Source organism: Ananas comosus, linkage group 23, assembly GCF_001540865.1.
Source record: "Ananas comosus cultivar F153 linkage group 23, ASM154086v1, whole genome shotgun sequence".
Taxonomy (NCBI): Eukaryota; Viridiplantae; Streptophyta; class Magnoliopsida; order Poales; family Bromeliaceae; genus Ananas; species Ananas comosus.
Window position 1 is genome coordinate 1,556,150 of NC_033643.1, and position 16,933 is coordinate 1,573,082.

Consider the following 16,933-nt stretch of genomic DNA (forward strand, 5'->3'; position numbering starts at 1 on the left):
ACTACCTCCATAGATAAACTCCTTAGGATGGTTATTACTCTAACGAATAAATGTACAACTGAGTGGGTATTAAATTATAAATTAAGAAACCACCCATGGTTTGTATTATCAAAAGCAAATGTTATGATCATTTGCTGTCCTTGGGAATATATCCTAGCACTGGAGAATTGTGTAACAAGCATTGAGGAAATTACTGCCTCCTAACAAAGAGGCTAGTTGGTGAACCAATTAACTTGTTCAGTGTTGAACTAGTTGTTTTTCAAAAATAATAAATTCCAAACCCTTTGGAGCACAAATTAAAACCTAACCTGCCAACCAGTATAAAAATAAATAAATAAATAAATTCTATAAAAGTGATCACTAAAATGGACTTTCCCCAGGATGTCTATATATAAGAACCTCTCCCTTTCATTTGCATTGCAACTTGAGTACTTCCATAGAGTACATATCCCAAAGTTAAAGCCGTTTTAGTTAAAGTAGTTGATGGATGCTCACTCCATATTTGTTATCACAATTTGGCTCCTCTCTCTCCTTTTTCTCCTCTCTCAAACCAATGCTAAAGTTCACTACCATGATTTTGTTGTATGCTCTCTCTCTCTCTCTCTCTCTCTCTCTCTTAATTACGTGTATGAAATTTTTGTTGTTCTTGGTCTAAGAGGATCTTAGATATTGTTAAGAATCTGTTCATTTTTAATATATTCTTGTAGATTCAAGAAACTCCAGTGAAGAGGCTGTGCAATACCCGTAACATAATTACGGTGAACGGAGAATTTCCTGGGCCGACCATTGAGGTTAATAGTGGGGACACACTCGTGGTCAACGTGGTGAATCGTGCTCAGTACAACGTCTCACTACACTGGTGACGACTTAATTACTATGTGTCCATTTATTAAAGTAATTTTATCCATGCACTTTACATATAGGTATATATATGTAAAGTGCACTAATGTTGCGCCTCAAATGACTCGTGGATTGAACATTTTGATGCATATGATGGTTGAGTGCACTTTGACATTAGATTTATTCTCTATGCTAGAACCAGAAGCAAGAAAGGTAAAAGCCTCAATCAACCGTAATGAGGTTCAAAAACAAAAGATCAGCTTGAAGCTTTGGGTATTTAATAAAAGAACTTTAAAGCTTGCTAAAATATTTCTACGCGACAAATATTATTACAAAGATACTCTTTAACCTATCAGGTCTAATCATAAATAAAACTCTTAAAAGAAACACTAACAACTTTTTGACGATGACCTGATCTCTGCAGCTTTACTCCTGCATGGAAGCTCAGAACTCCGAATTATATATATTAATTATATTAATGTTTTTACAGGCACGGGATTCGACAGATGAGAACGGCGTGGGCCGACGGGCCGGAGTTTGTGACGCAGTGCCCGATCAGGCCGGGAGGGAGCTACAAGTACCGGTTCACGGTCGAGGGACAGGAAGGCACGCTGTGGTGGCACGCCCACAGCTCCTGGCTCCGCGCCACGGTCTACGGCGCTCTCATTGTCCACCCCAAGGAGAACCACTCCTACCCTTTCGCCGAGCCGACAAGAGAGATCCCCATCATCCTCGGTCCTAAATCTCTCTCTTTTCCTCTTAGGACGATAACCTGTTGCAGATTATCAAAAACATCCAGCATGATATTGAAAATTAGCAAAAAGAATATTTGATCATTTCAATATCCCATAAGAATTTTGCCTCATAATATGTTAATGATGATCAACAGGGGAATGGTGGGACGCGAATCCAATTGATGTCGTCAAAGAAGCTGCGCAGACCGGAGCGGCTCCAAATATCTCCGACGCCCTCACCATCAATGGCCAGCCTGGAGATCACTACAACTGCTCAAGCAAAGGTCTGTTAGTCTCATTTCTGCCACTGCTGCAAAATCCTGTAAGAAGAGACTTTTAGTTAAGATGCAGAATTTGGAAATAATAAGGCATGAAGTGTAAAAAAAAAAAAAATTTTGAGAGAGAAAGGTAGCATGCTACCCGCTTCGTTTATTTCATTTAAAAATAAATTTAGCTGAAAATGTGAATCGGCTAGGATTCGAACTTGGATCTCGGATACCAACCATCAAGCCCTTTTGCCGCTTGCGCTAGGAACGGTCGGTATGAAGTGTAAAAATTGACAGCAACAAACTAAACATGCAGAAACAACCACATTTCCGGTGAAGCCCGGCGAGACCAACCTGCTGCGGTTCATAAATGCGGCTCTCAACACTGAGCTATTTGTCTCCATAGCCAACCACCAGATGACGGTGGTTGCAGCGGACGCCTCCTACACGAAGCCCTTTGCAACTTCCGTCATCATGCTCGGTCCGGGCCAGACAACTGACGTCCTCGTCACCATGGACCAGGCTCCCACGAGCTACTACATTGCAGCCCGGGCCTATTCTAGTGCTCAGGGCCTCCCATTCGACAACACCACCACCACCGCCATCGTCGAGTACGACTGCGGCTGCGCCACCAAGCCAGGACAGTCCATCCCGCCAGCATTCCCAGCTCTCCCAGTTTACAACGACACCGCAACCGCCACAGCCTTTGCCGCCGGCCTTAAAAGCATATCGAAAGTTAAAATTCCCGAACCGGTCGACGAGCACCTGTTCTTCACCGTCGGCCTCGGCTTGTTCGATTGCCATCCAGGACAACAGTGCGGCGGCCCAAAGGGGACTCGACTGGGGGCCAGCATAAACAACGTCTCCTTTGTGTTCCCATCCGACTACTCCATTCTCCAGGCGCACCGCCAGGGCGTGCCAGGAGTGTTCACCACAGACTTCCCAGCCAACCCACAGGTGCAGTTCGACTACACGGCGACCGACATTTCCCACGAACTGTGGCAGCCCGTTGCAGCGACAAAGTTGTACAAATTAAAGTTCGGTTCCGTCGTTCAGCTGGTGCTGCAAGGAACTAACATCTTCGTAGGCGAGAATCATCCCATCCACATCCACGGCTATGACTTCTATATACTGGCCGAGGGCTTCGGAAACTTTGATCCAGCGAAGGACACGGCAAAGTTCAACCTCGTCGACCCACCGATGAGGAATACTGTCGCGGTGCCGGTCAAGGGTTGGGCAGTAGTCCGGTTTGTCGCGGACAACCCAGGGGTGTGGCTCTTGCATTGCCATTTGGATGTTCACATCAGCTGGGGACTAGCAATGGCATTCCTGGTGGAGGATGGAGACAGTGAGTTGGAGTCCTTAGAGCCAGCTCCGGTCGACCTTCCCCCGTGCTAAGTAATAGAAGAGAACAAAGAGATACAGCACAGAGTCAGCAATTATATTATTTTCTTCTATTGTTTTGGTCATTCTTCCTTTTGGGTTTTTGATAAGGATCTAAATTCTCTTTTTCTTTTTCATTATTAGCTTCTTTTTTTCCCCCAGATTTGTCAGTGTTACCCATATAAATTGAATTCTGTAATGAATAAAGTTCTTTCCATTATCTTTCGAAGAAGATTGAGAGAAGTATGAAGGAACAGAGAGGTAGTAAAAGCATAGAAACAAAGGCTAATCCGGAAACACCATAGAATCAGCAGGGACAGCAGCTGAATTGCAATTGTAATGCCGGTTAAAAAAGGGAATCAACGGAAGTAACCGCTGCAGAAGATTACTGATGACAAAGTGCGATAGGAACAGATGAATAAATCTGGATAATACAATGACATTGATTGATCACCCCACCCGCAGACATTTCCTTCTCATGCTATAGATCAGTTAGGCTGGCAATGAGCGAGCCGGCTCGCGTTCGACTCGTGTTCGGCTCGATATTCGGCTCACTCGAGCTCGACTCGAAATTAAATGAGTCGAGCTTGAACAAAATAAAAGCTCGAAATTCATTTCAAGCTGAGCTTGAGTATTACTCGCTCGCTCAAATTAGCGTAAAAGCTCGAATATATATATATATATATATATATATATATATATATAATATATATATATATATAATAATAAATATATATATATATATATAATGTATTTTAATTATATATAGGCTTTAATTTAATTTGGGCCATTATTGTTGGCCCATAAAATAAACCCAACAAGTACAACCGTACAATTGAGCCCAACTCTAAATTTACATAACACACTCTCTCTTTCAGACTTTCACTATTGCACATAATCTTAAAATATGATAACATTCACACAGACTCTCATCCAATCAAGCAGTCACCCTAGCTCACATTTCTTGCAATTATTTTGTATTTTGAACTATTGGATATATTGTATCAAATTATAGGTAATGTTCTATAAAAAATTAACTATTGATTATATAATGTTGAGAATTTCAATCGGCTCGTTTAGAGCTCGAGCTCGGCTCGACTCGAAATTAGGCTCGCTCCAGCTCGGCTCGAATTAATTTCAGGCTGAGCTTGAGCCTAGATTTAGGCTCGAAATTAATTTCAAGCCGAATTTAAGCTGACATAAGCTCGCTCGAGCTCGGCAAGTTTCCACCCCTAGATCAAGTTAATTATTGTCAACCAAAGCTAACATTGATCGATTGCGCAGATATCGAAGGACAAACCAATGCATAGTGATACCAGAAACACCCGTAACAAATATTAGTTTTGTTTTCATGGTGAGGAAGCTAATCAACTTTGTTAATATAACAAAACCGATTTTTGAGTCTGATACGGAACAAATGTGTTGGGTATGAAAAAAAATTACGCACAGAGGTAGCTAAAGATAAAGAAGAGAAACAATCAGTGAAAGGTACACCACATTTGAAGGGCTTCCATAATAGTAACCTCTAGGAATGATAATTCGCCAAATTTGACCCAAATTTAAAACTCATGAAGTAAACATACAGATCCTGAACACTTAACAGCCGATTCTTAACCACTAGGAACCAAAAGTCAGTAAAAAACTCCTCAAATAGTAGAAGGGGAAAAAAAAAAAAAATCTGTAACGAATATATATAAAAAATAAGTACCTCAAGAATAATCAAATCCCACAATTGCTGCACTAGTAAACAACAGCTTGGAGACGCAGTTGGTAGCGAAATCAACGAAAATGTTTTTGAGAGGGCGTTTTGGGGTTCGGCAATGGAGCCCGACCAGAGTCGACGAACGATCGAGTCGAGTCGAGTCGCCGAGTCTCTCTCGATGGTGAGGTGAGGCTAAAGTCTAATCGGATCGGGCAATAGGTTGGTTCGGGTTAAACTCAGCTGACCGAACTGACCTTTTTCTTTTTTTTTTTTTCTTTTTTTTTCTTTTTTTTGAGGAAAGGATAGCATGCCATCTGCTTCATTCATTAGAGAGATAAACTAAACTACATGAATGAGGCAACGGGACCTCAGCGAGGGCAGAAAAAAAAATCGCTAGGAGAAGCTGGACGGAGAATGCAGATTGTATGTTGCGTGAAGGTGATGAGAAAAATATTGACAATTTATTTTCACGATGCGTTTTTTCTAGATTTCTCATGGTGATGACCTCTGAGAGTGTCACATCGGCCGATTTAGGAGATAACGTGCATTCGAGCTGGGAGCGACCGATGGTAAGGCTGGGAGCGCAGCCTACGAGGACTAGACTAATCAATCTTACAGCTGGCTGGTGGGTCATTTAGGAAGTCAGGAATGGAGTAATCTTTTGGCAGGCCCAGATGGACCCTAACCTAGCGGTGTATAAGATCAAACAACTGTTGAACCGATGGGCGTGAACCGACCATATCTTAAATAAACTTAATTTGTAACGTCAATAAAAAATGGATAGAGAATCCTTATATTTAGTTTTCTATGGCAAGTTTTTGAGTTCTAATTTTTTGTATTTAGTATTTAATTAGTAAAATTAGAAATTTTACTAAATTTCATAATTAATTTCGTCAAATCTAATAATCTCAATTATTTTTCAGTAAGTAAAATTTTTGAAAATTTTAAGAGCCTATTTCAAAGTCGCCAAGAGTCGAGACTTAAGAGGATATTAGTAAAGGCTTTTAAAGCACTGTATGGCCTACCATTGCGAAAGCAATATATTTTTATAGTTTATAGTAATTTTAGAATTAAGGCCTACTTTAAAATGTAGAGTAGCTAAAGGTGAGCATGTGGTTGCTAATGGCATCTATTTTATACTTTCAAAGGTTTAAAATTTTTAAAATATTTCTTTATTTTTATATTTAAAAATTTCGGTTGCATCAGTTACCAGAGAATTGTATAAATAGATATATATAAGATCGATCTACGTTCGCATGAAAGTTTTTTTTTTTTTTTTTTTTTTTTTTTTTGTGGGCATGTATCGACAACTTAGACGAGATTCATTCACTAAAAATGTTCTAGACGCTGCATATATCATCACAAACCACGTACATCCCATAACGCTTCTTGGATGTATTAGATTAACTGTTTCATGTTTTTGGATCCGTAGACACGTAGCAAACCTAACCAAATTGCACGGGCCACCTCCTCCCCCATTTTGATCTCCTCTCTCTACAACATTCCACCATTCTTTCCAGCTCCAAAAAGAAGAACGAGGCTTAATTTCCTTCCTACGGAGAGAGGGTGTTCTTTAAAAAATAATAAAAATAAAAAGTGGGTCCCACGCCACGTGTCGGGATGTTGTCAACACGTGTCACCTGGAGGGCTCTCCTCCTCTGCGCTTCGTGACACCTGCGTTACACGGTCGAGATCCGAAGCGATCGAGAAGGGTCGTGGTGCACCCTTTTTAGATGGTGACGAGTTAGCGGGAGATTAGTACGTCGTTAATTGTTGCAGAGAGAGAGGGAGAGATAAGAGTAAGGAGCTCGATCATTAGGAGGAAGAAGAAGAGTTGTTGTAGTAATGGCAATGGCACAGACGATGAAGGCGCACGGGCAGGCGGACCGGCAGTACTACAAACTGCTGAGCGGCCACACCATCCCTTCCATCGGGCTCGGCACTTGGCGGGCCGGCGAGCAAACCTGTCAGGCCGTCTGCACCGCTCTCACTGAGGTACAGATAATGAATATCTTGTTCAGCATATCTTTATTTTACTCGCCCAACTATTTAAATTACCCGGTAGATAGAATATGTGATTCCGGTGAACAATTGTTGCTTTCATTTTGTAAGGCATGGTCATTAAAAAAAAAAAAGAAAAAAGAAAGATTTAGAGTACATTATAATTTACTGGGTCGTCCAAACGGTCCTAATTACGCCCGGCCCAGTTTATATGGATTCGTCGGGCCTTAATAAGGCTCGAGCAAATCCAGATACCAGGCCTGGTCCTGGATTTCGTTTCTCTGGTTGACGCAGCTCGGCTCAGGATCGTAATACCTCGTGCAGACCTACTGGATCATTTTGGATTGGACTCGCAAAGAACAGTTTATTATAGGCTATTATAGAAGTTTGAATTTACCTTTGACAAAGAGAGAATTTTCCAATTTTAGGTTCCAACAATGATATGTAGTTGCTAATTCCATTTTGTACTCTGCATCAGCTAGTTCCTGCACGCATCTTGAATAAACAAAAAAGTTATGATGAAGAAGATATGCTACCAATCGACCGTATAAATCCTCTAGTGAGCCGTGGCTTTATTTGCGGTACTACGTACCATTGATAGTTTAGGTGATTGCGTGATTTGGTTGCAACAAGAGGTGGAAGAAAAGAAGATTCTATATCTAAAGATAGTTAAAAGACACTGAATGTTTTCTCGCAATTGCAGGCGGGGTATAGGCATGTGGACACAGCAGCTGAGTATGGAGTGCAGGAAGAGGTACAACTTCTGTAAATTCCCTCGCATGAACTGATGCACATAAATTAACCCTTCGTAACACATTTTCCCCGAATTAATAATCTCAGGTGGGGAAAGGTCTCAAAGCCGCAATGGAAAAAGGAATAGATAGAAAAGATCTGTTCATCACTTCCAAAATATGGTACTCATCATTAGCGAAATGACGCTTCCACTGTTTGGTTTGATTTTAGCCGAGGAAGTCCATTTGTAGTTAATCGTATTTGTTGATGGTGCAGGTGCGCAGATTTGGCTCCAGATAGAGTAAGAAATGCGCTGAAGAAGACGCTTGGGGAGCTACAACTAGATTACCTTGATCTTTACCTGGTATAGAAAAAAATTGCAAGAAACATCATTGCAGCTATCGTGATTTATCAAATTCTCTATATATGTTCAGTGATTCAAAATGCATGGCGCCTTACACTCACTAACATTTGTTTCCTTGCAAATGCGACAGATACACTGGCCCTTTCGCTTGAAGGATGGCGCCAATAGTCCTCCTGAGCCCGGGGATGTACTAGAATTTGATATGGAAGGGGTGTGGAGAGAAATGGAGAAATTAGTGAAAGATGGACTTGTTAGGGACATTGGTGTGTGCAATTTCACGGTTAAAAAGCTCAATAGGTTACTCCAATCTGCGCAGATTTTGCCCTCAGTGTGTCAGGTATCAACTACTTGTGTACTTTTCAGTTGAAGTTCCTCGGCGTGAGGAATACGGAGTTGAGGTGAAATCTTGCAGAAACGCCTAATTCCTGCGCTTGACCAGCTTTTATATTCTCTGCTGGTCTTGATAGGCTAGAACCTTTATGCACACCGCTTTTGACTAACATGTTGAAGTTTGATTGATCTTAGAGCAAATCCAAATGCGCCATAAATCAAGAGCGCTTCCGTAGCGTGTGCTTCTACAATAATAATGTTCATGACATGCTGGTTAAGATATATTTCTTTTTTATGGGTTTTTAATCGTAGATGGAGATGCACCCAGGCTGGAGGAATGATAAGATGGTCGAGGCATGCAAGAAGAATGGTATCCATTGTACTGTAAGTAAATTAATTCTGACTGTTTTCATTGTATAAGACCTTAAAATGTACTGCATATTCTGTTCGAGTTCATAAGATCTCCGTCCATCGTCCTGTTACAATCAAGTTCTCTTGGATTTTCAACTTAAAAAAGTTTAAATTGAATGAAATTATTGTGCATTTGTGGCATACTTCTTTATATATATGGAGGAATTTAACGAACGGAGAATTACATAACCTCATTGACTGTGCAAAAGCACTACATATTTGCATTACTTAATTAGCTAGACTTGTTGTGAGTTTCTTATCACTTGAGACCAAATATGTGCAGGCTTACTCACCTTTAGGATCTAGTGAGAGGAACCTCATAGATGATCCAGTTGTTACCAGGGTAAGTTACTACTACTTACATATTGGTCCAGAGTTTAATAAACTAGATTAATTATTTACTTATCCAATTAATTATGGCACGCAGGTCGCGAATAAGCTGAATAAGACCCCAGGACAGGTACTGGTAAAATGGGCTCTTCAGAGGGGCACAAGTGTCATTCCAAAGTCGAAGAACCCCGAAAGGATTAAGGAAAACTTTCAAGTATTCGGATGGGAGATCCCCGAAGAGGATTTCCGGGCTCTGAGCAGCATGAAAGACCAGGTGAGTGACTGTTTCATCAGAGACCTATATTTACATGCATATACACGATAAATTCTCTATCTACGCATGTTAAGTTGAAATTTTCAAAATATCTTACATATCATTGGGATGCATGTATCTATGCAAAAGACCCAGTGTATAATCCATAGGTTTAACTCTCACATGGATGCTTATGGTTGCAGAAAAGGGTACTGGATGGAGGATTTCTCTTTGTGAACAAGACGCACGGCCCTTACAGGAGTGCGGCGGAGATATGGGATAACGAAGATTAAGACTCTTTAGTTGGGTCTTTGATGCTTTTCTTCAGTATGAGACTTTTAAACAAATAAAGTTTCTGATGAGGGTGCGGCGGCAAATATTTGCTTCCATGTTGGAACTTGCCTGCAGTAAATGTTTCGCTTTCGTGTTATATTTTGCCCCAAAGTTATCTTCTTTTCCGTGAAAACTGTGATGTGTATGATGCTAGTTATAATATAAGATGAGTTGAGCTGAGCATAGTGTGCTTAAAACTCTTTAAATTCATTAGAAAGGGTGTTATATGAATCGGCACTAAATAATTATATAAGATTTTTCAATGTATAAGTATAACACTTAATTTTTCTCTTATTAGAAAACAAAAAAAATGGCACATGAGACGTATACTGGGACAGCAAATCAAGGGTACGGTACAGCAGGACGAGCCGTATGGGGTGTTAGATTCTCGCGGGGCCCACCATTTTCTACCAAAGTTTGTCTTTTTAGCCTCGCGGGCCCCACTTATATCTATCTAATGTGGGGCGTTAGATTTAGGGTGGGGCCCAGTAAGAAAACGACAAATGTGAACGGTCGGTGCTGTTGATTCCCTCCGCACCACGAAGCTCCCCTCCGCTTTCGCTTCCCCCGTGCGCACGTGCGTGCACAGTAATGCTAACTTTTGCATAAACTCCAGATTAATTAATAATAATAATCATCATCATCATAACCTATTGCAAATGATCTTAATCTAAGGGGATCTTTGCTTATATATTGTTTAAAATTTTTATATTTATCTCTTTATTTTTAAAATATTTTTTATATTCTAAATTCATTAGTAAATTTTAAAGCTAGGAGTATACGTACTTGAAGGTACTTAAAAAATTAATATAGACATTTTGATTAATCAGGAATATATTAGATATTTTCAAAATTTTGAATGATAATATTTGATACTCTTTCTTTATCTAAATGGGCTCAAAGCAAAAATAACAGTTTGTAAATAGTTAAAAATACTAACTTACATGGTTGAATCTCTAACATATTGATTATCAGTAATTTAGAGTACCTCTAATGCAACTGCGTTGGATAGTGATGATAGAAAATTTTCAATATTAATTGAATTGTTCAAATCTCCTTTCCTAGTTAGTTTGCTCTTTTTGGCAAAATCAAGAAGCTTTACTCATTTCAAAAATTTATCCCTTTTTTTAAAAATAATGATTATACAAAAGGTAGAATTAAAATAAAACACAGGACATGCATTCTAAGATGTGAAATCTCAAATTTGATCGTCAAAAATAAAAGTTTTTAAAAAAAAAAAAAATGAACAAGTATGGATTAGCACCATAATTAAATAAGCTAATTAATTATATGGAATGTAATGATCAATCTAATTCCCAATGCTTTGGCACACCTTTCGTTTCATTAAAGACATACTCACTAATTAATACTTCGTTTTTCATGTTCTCCAAGTCCAAGATAACTGCTCTAAAATTCTTACTAAAAAAAAAAATGATTGGCGACTAAATCATTTATCTACAAGTGGTCGGCAATATACTTCCAAAAATGTCTCTAATTCCGAGAAATCAAAGTACTACAAGTTAAATTATCTTCATCTGCGTTGATAATTTTATTTAGATATTATATATTTTTGCAAAGATAATATCTGTTTATGGTCAAATAAACCAACAATTATGTTGGTATTAGTGAGAATTGTTGCATTTTTTGTTGACTCGATCGCATCGATTTCATGAAATTGGGCGGCGATGAGGGGATGTAACGAGCCAATATGGCTTGTCACCTATTAACCGGGCAAATTGTAACCTTTGGGTGAGACCCACTTAGCATGATGAGCCTAGAATCTAGGGTTTCTGCTTAATTAGGAATAATCTAAGGTAAGATTTTGCTTAAATCTCACTATATATATCTAGTGGTTGAGAATTTTAATTCTCTTTTTGGTTTTTGCGAAGACTAATTTTGAATTATTTTGTTAGATCTATAATTTTGCTGAGCTACATCAAAAATTGCATCAATTTTGAGAAGTTCACCAAGACTGTTTGCGTTAGTCATTCTGATGTATTATAAATATCGATCCTTTAGGAAAAATAGCAAAAATAAGATAGAAAATAAGTTTACGCAGGATTATGTCTATGCCAACGATACTAGTAAGTGAAGCCTTAAAACTAAGGATGCTCAAAACATAGAATAAAAAGACGCTTAAATGAAGGTTAAAGAAAACTAAGGATGCTCAAAACATAGAATTAGTACTGCACTTATCACTGGATTAAGAAAATTTAATTTAATTTATTCGTAAGGCTAATTTGGCTTCTAGGACAGGTGTAAAGCGAATTGAAGTCACGCACCTTAATTAATTGATACCTGAAAATATAATTGAATGACGAAAAAGGTTATGTTTAGCCTGATCTGCTATATAAAGAAGCAGAAACATCCTTTTCCCTAAATCTCGTTGTAGTTTTTTCTTATAACAGGAAGTCAAAATTAAAGTTTTTTTTTTTTTTTTTTTTTTTTTTTTTACTTTTGATATCCAACCGATTAGTTGATTTTTGCTACAATAAAAAAAAAATTTGTTTCCGTTGTTAGACTAACATAATAAATTATGTTAACTTAAAGGGACCAACATCCTGCTCTATGGCGAGAAACAACGTTTGGTCGAGTCACGTTCGAAATGACGGAAAGTCGGATTAGACCAAATAATGTTCGAAATGGCGTGAGACTGAATGATCCGAGTCAAAGTCGAAATTCCCAAACGTTATATCTGAACGTTTTAAGGCTTTGTTTGGTTCGAAAATTAATAGGAACTAGTTATACCGAGAATAGGTATAAGTATGGATTTTTGTAAGAACGAGAGTATTTTTTTGTTTGAATGAAAATGTGAATATAAGCTGAAAGTAGAAAAATTGTGTTTGGATGGTTATTGAAAATAAGAGAAATAGTTGATGGTTATAATAGAAAATAATGATATTACTCATATAATTGAATTTAAATTTTTAAATTTTAAACTTATAATTTTAAATTAAAAATTTTAACTTTTAAATTTTAAAATTCAAAATTTAATTTTAAAAATTTTAATTTTAAATATCAAATTTTAAATTTAAAGCCAAATTTAAATTTAAAAGATATAAAATATCAAATTTAAAATTTAAAATTTAAAATTTTAATTTTAAAATTATAAATTTTAAAATTTTATATTCTAATTTAAAATAAATCTCTCTCTCTCTTTCTCTCTCTACCCAGGGGGTGGGAGGGAACAAGTTGTTCCCACCCATACCCGGTTATGGGTGGCAACAACTTAGTCCCACGCCCCCCACCCCCCATTTCCTATTTGGGTACAAGAGGGGAGATAACCTCCTTATCTCCTCTCTTGTACCTAATCCAAATGCTATCTAAGTGAATTACTTATATCTTTTTAATAGCTCGAGTTTTTGAAATTAATGATAGCGCAAATAATCCGACAGGTGTATTATAATCAAAGATCACGGATTTAATTCCTACATAATGTGAATTTATACAGTGATTAATGATTAGCATTAATGATCCGACAAGTTAGTAATTCTATCAACACAAACTCCAAGATATATGTTAAAATGAAACTAAAGTAACTCTATGATCTTCAGATAACATGATTGAGGAGGTGCTTCTGTCCTATTCATACTGAAGATAAGGTTGAAAGCAAACTACCCACCTTTCAATAGACTACTAAGAAAAAGCTTCTATAGGAACCAACTCCAATAGAAATATACTATAGATTTCAATATCAGCTCATCAGAATCTAAGCAGTGCTTGCTATATATATAAATAGCCAATGCAAGTCTTATACAGCGCAAGGCTAAGAGAGAGAGAGGAGGAGGAGGAGGAGGAGAGAAAAAAAAAAGGAGATGGGCAATAGCCTAAGGTGTTGCTTAGCTTGTGTTCTCCCTTGTGGTGCACTAGACTTAGTCCGAATCGTGCATCTCAACGGTCAAGTCGACGAGTTTAGCTACCCGATCTCCGCCGCGAAGATCCTCGAAGCAAACCCCAACCATCTTCTTAGCAAGCCATGTTACTCTCAAGGGGCTACAAAGAAAATTGTGATCGTATCGGCTGATGCAGAGCTCAAGCGAGGAAACATATACTTTTTGATACCCAAGTCGTCTTTACCGTCAGAAAATAAGAAAAAAGATCACACGAAGAAAAGACATAATAACAACAGCAGTGGCATGGTAAGTACGTTGGACCACGACAACTATCTTAGAGATGTCCTCTCCAAGAAAAATTGTAGTAGTCACCGAAGGCGGAGGGGCGCTCGGGTCGGAGTGTGGCGACCGCAACTTGAGAGTATTTTAGAGGAGTCCTGACTCAAATTTGGTTTTTCTTTTACTTTCTTTTAAAAAGTTTTTATTTTTTCATCCTCTTATGTGGATATAATGTGGTTCTTTTTTTTTTTTTTTCCCTTCCACATGTTGAGGGATTTTCCCTTTTTATCTTATCAGATCCTGTATTGGGAGATGGAAAACTAAAAAAAAAACAAAAAAAAAAGAAAGATCAATGGTCAAAGGGGAAGTAAAAAAAAAAAAAAAAAAAAAAAAAAAAAAAGAAACTTGTGCCCAATCATGCCTGTTGTACTTCTGTACCTTCCAAGATGTATAAAGAGAACTATGATGAAAATTTCTCTCCATTTATAATTGCAAGAATCTATTATCTACTTGTATACTAGATTTTGATCAAATAATTTAAGATAATAAATCCTAAATGAATAATAATCGATGATAGATTTGGTCTAATTCAATAAATAGACAATAAATTTGAATTTTCGAGCACACAATAGTTCATATGAGGGGCAATCCTGCCAACAGCATAAGCAGCCATAAATTTTTTGTACAATTCTTATCACGTCCCGCTTCCAACACCGATCCAAAATGTTTTAAGTTCAGTTATTAAATTTAGCTTATTCAGCTTTGTATACGACCATACCTAATTGTAGTTATCATCTATGAGACTATTCTAAAGTCTTGAAATGCCACTCTTAGTTCCTCAGTTGATTAAATGTATGATTTTACTAGTTCAACTAAACAAAAAAAAAATAGCAAATTTGTTTGCATTTGGGCGATATCGGAAATGAACCAAGCCTAGCATTATTTTACATTTTGGGTAAATCATTAAACTATGCATATATAATCTTTTGTAATTTGTCCAATTTCTAATTTAATTGCTGTTGCAATTGTTGCTAAAAAATGGTAATATGCATATTCTTTTGCCATTAATTAGAGTACATCAACATCATCTAATCAAATAAAGGACAACTACAGCTAATATTGGTTAATATTCTAAGCAAACCAAATCTTTACTTACCTGTTACGTACTTGTTTACGAGAAACAAACAAAAGAGACAACTAAGAATCTTTATATTATTTTCAATAACATTTGGTTAAATTTTAAAGGGTACAAGATAGTTGGCAACATTATTAATTAAATTGTACACGAAACTGAAAAAAATGAGTGATTTCGATGAGAACACACCAAAACTGAGATACACACTATTTTTAGGATATAGTCATTTTACTTATTGAAATACAACTTGGGTTATGTATAGCTTTTGTACCTCTCCCTACCTGGAAAAGAAGGAAACTATTCTCTTGTTTACCAATTATCAATATCTTTAATAGTTTTGAGTGTTAATTAATTACATTTATATCGCTATAATATTTGTTAAAAATAAAAAGGCTAAACAAATGTTATGAATATATAAAGTTTAACAACCACTATCCGATATCTACTAATTCCTAGTGAAACATATGGATACATTCTTCTTTTTTTTTTATAAGTTTAGAAATAAGCATATATTTTATCGCAAGTCCTATTCCAATCTAATGCTCTATCCATATGCTTTAATTTCTATAAACATACCGGACATATTCAATCAGCTAGATCAAATTCAGCCACAAATATAATAAATTTTATTTTTAATTAAGTCCACAAATCAATACTAATATAGCCTTCTTAAAAACATCATCCAGAAACCATCTAAAGTATATATTAGTTGATTATCTAGCAATTTGAAAAGCAGCGATTCGAATTCGAGCTTCATCTAAAAAAAGAAAAGTGTGTTTGCGTCGTGACTTACAGATATCTTAAAAAAAACACTAATCAAGTGAGAATCTCTTACAAGGACTACGTGGCAAATGCAAACTAATAAGTTTGTCTGGCAACTACCAGACCTGACTCTCGGTGCCAATCTAGATGGCGCTTCATCTTTTGCAGAAAGTAATTTGATCTGGTTTGTGGGATTCTTAGATTCTCAACCTACAGGTCATATGTCACGTCTAACTCATGACTCGTGTCCCTATGATGTAGAGGGCCCGTACCTGGCCGTAACTAGTCAGGAGAAAGAACATGGTTAGGCTCACCTGCCACCTCGTGAGGAGATATCATATGACAGATAATTAGATATATAAGTGTAAAACACTTGTCCAATACTTAGATCAATTAGTTAATAATATTTTTCTACTGTATTTCTCCGTTGAGTTTGCTAAATAGTTGAGGTAATAAATGAGTGTGCGTGTATATTGCGGCTGTTGGCATCATAAAAATAACGTCACTCGTAAGTATGTATACATCATAAAGAAGGCTCCCAAAGTCAAATATAGAGCGACCGGAGGTGCGCCATGATCCGAAAAGAACGAGATCAAAATCGAAAATTGGTTGGGCGTGATTCAGTTGAGATTAGTCAGGAGTGGCCCACAGAAGTAGAAACATAATCGAGACTAACCTGTAATAAGAAATAACTAAATAATTAATGACATGCGAGACTGTAAATACCGGGGATAATATCTCTTCTATTCAGAAATTAAAACTAAATTACCTCGGGTTTCATCTCTAAAAATCTGAATATATGTATATATATATACATGTATAGGCAGTCTTGTGCAATTCAAGACTTCCATGTGCTATCAGCATAGCAACATTCCTAAGTCTTTCCTGACACTAACTTTAGTAATTAGGATCCATAACTTAATTCCTTTTTAGCACATGAAGCTACTATTACTTCTTCCAATTTCCTCTTAATTAGGCCCTTATATATATATATATATATACATATTATCACTAACACCCTTTCCAAACTCAATTACCAAGGAACTACCAATTCCCTAAATCCCTATAAAATTCAGAATCAGACTTTACTACTTGTAATTCCCTCTTCAAGTTAAACCATCTACAACCTTTAGACCAGAGATAAGCATCTACTCACTTATATTTAAGGTTTCAACAACTCTTATTGCGGTTCAATATACCAGAGAAGCTCTACAAAGCTTCAATTCATAGGCAACAGAATCTGAT

At 37.2% G+C, this 16,933-nt stretch overlaps 3 protein-coding genes across 3 annotated transcripts; all 3 read left to right on the forward strand.

Annotated features, from left to right (window-relative positions):
- On the forward strand, positions 438-3,448 carry LOC109727869 (laccase-3-like). The gene is made up of 5 exons (XM_020258064.1): positions 438-582; positions 708-859; positions 1,331-1,575; positions 1,730-1,858; positions 2,157-3,448. Exons 1-5 carry the CDS (start codon positions 484-486, stop codon positions 3,236-3,238), a joined length of 1,707 nt encoding a protein of 568 aa, XP_020113653.1. The 5' UTR covers positions 438-483; the 3' UTR covers positions 3,239-3,448.
- On the forward strand, positions 6,479-9,859 carry LOC109728231 (aldose reductase). Its single transcript, XM_020258596.1, has 9 exons — positions 6,479-6,920; positions 7,630-7,680; positions 7,767-7,840; positions 7,935-8,022; positions 8,153-8,359; positions 8,665-8,736; positions 9,047-9,106; positions 9,191-9,367; positions 9,550-9,859. The coding sequence occupies exons 1-9, from the start codon at positions 6,771-6,773 to the stop codon at positions 9,637-9,639; spliced, it is 969 nt and encodes a 322-aa protein (XP_020114185.1). The 5' UTR covers positions 6,479-6,770; the 3' UTR covers positions 9,640-9,859.
- Positions 13,382-14,150, forward strand: LOC109728289. Its single transcript, XM_020258661.1, has one exon. The coding sequence runs from the start codon at positions 13,495-13,497 to the stop codon at positions 13,951-13,953; it is 459 nt and encodes a 152-aa protein (XP_020114250.1). The 5' UTR covers positions 13,382-13,494; the 3' UTR covers positions 13,954-14,150.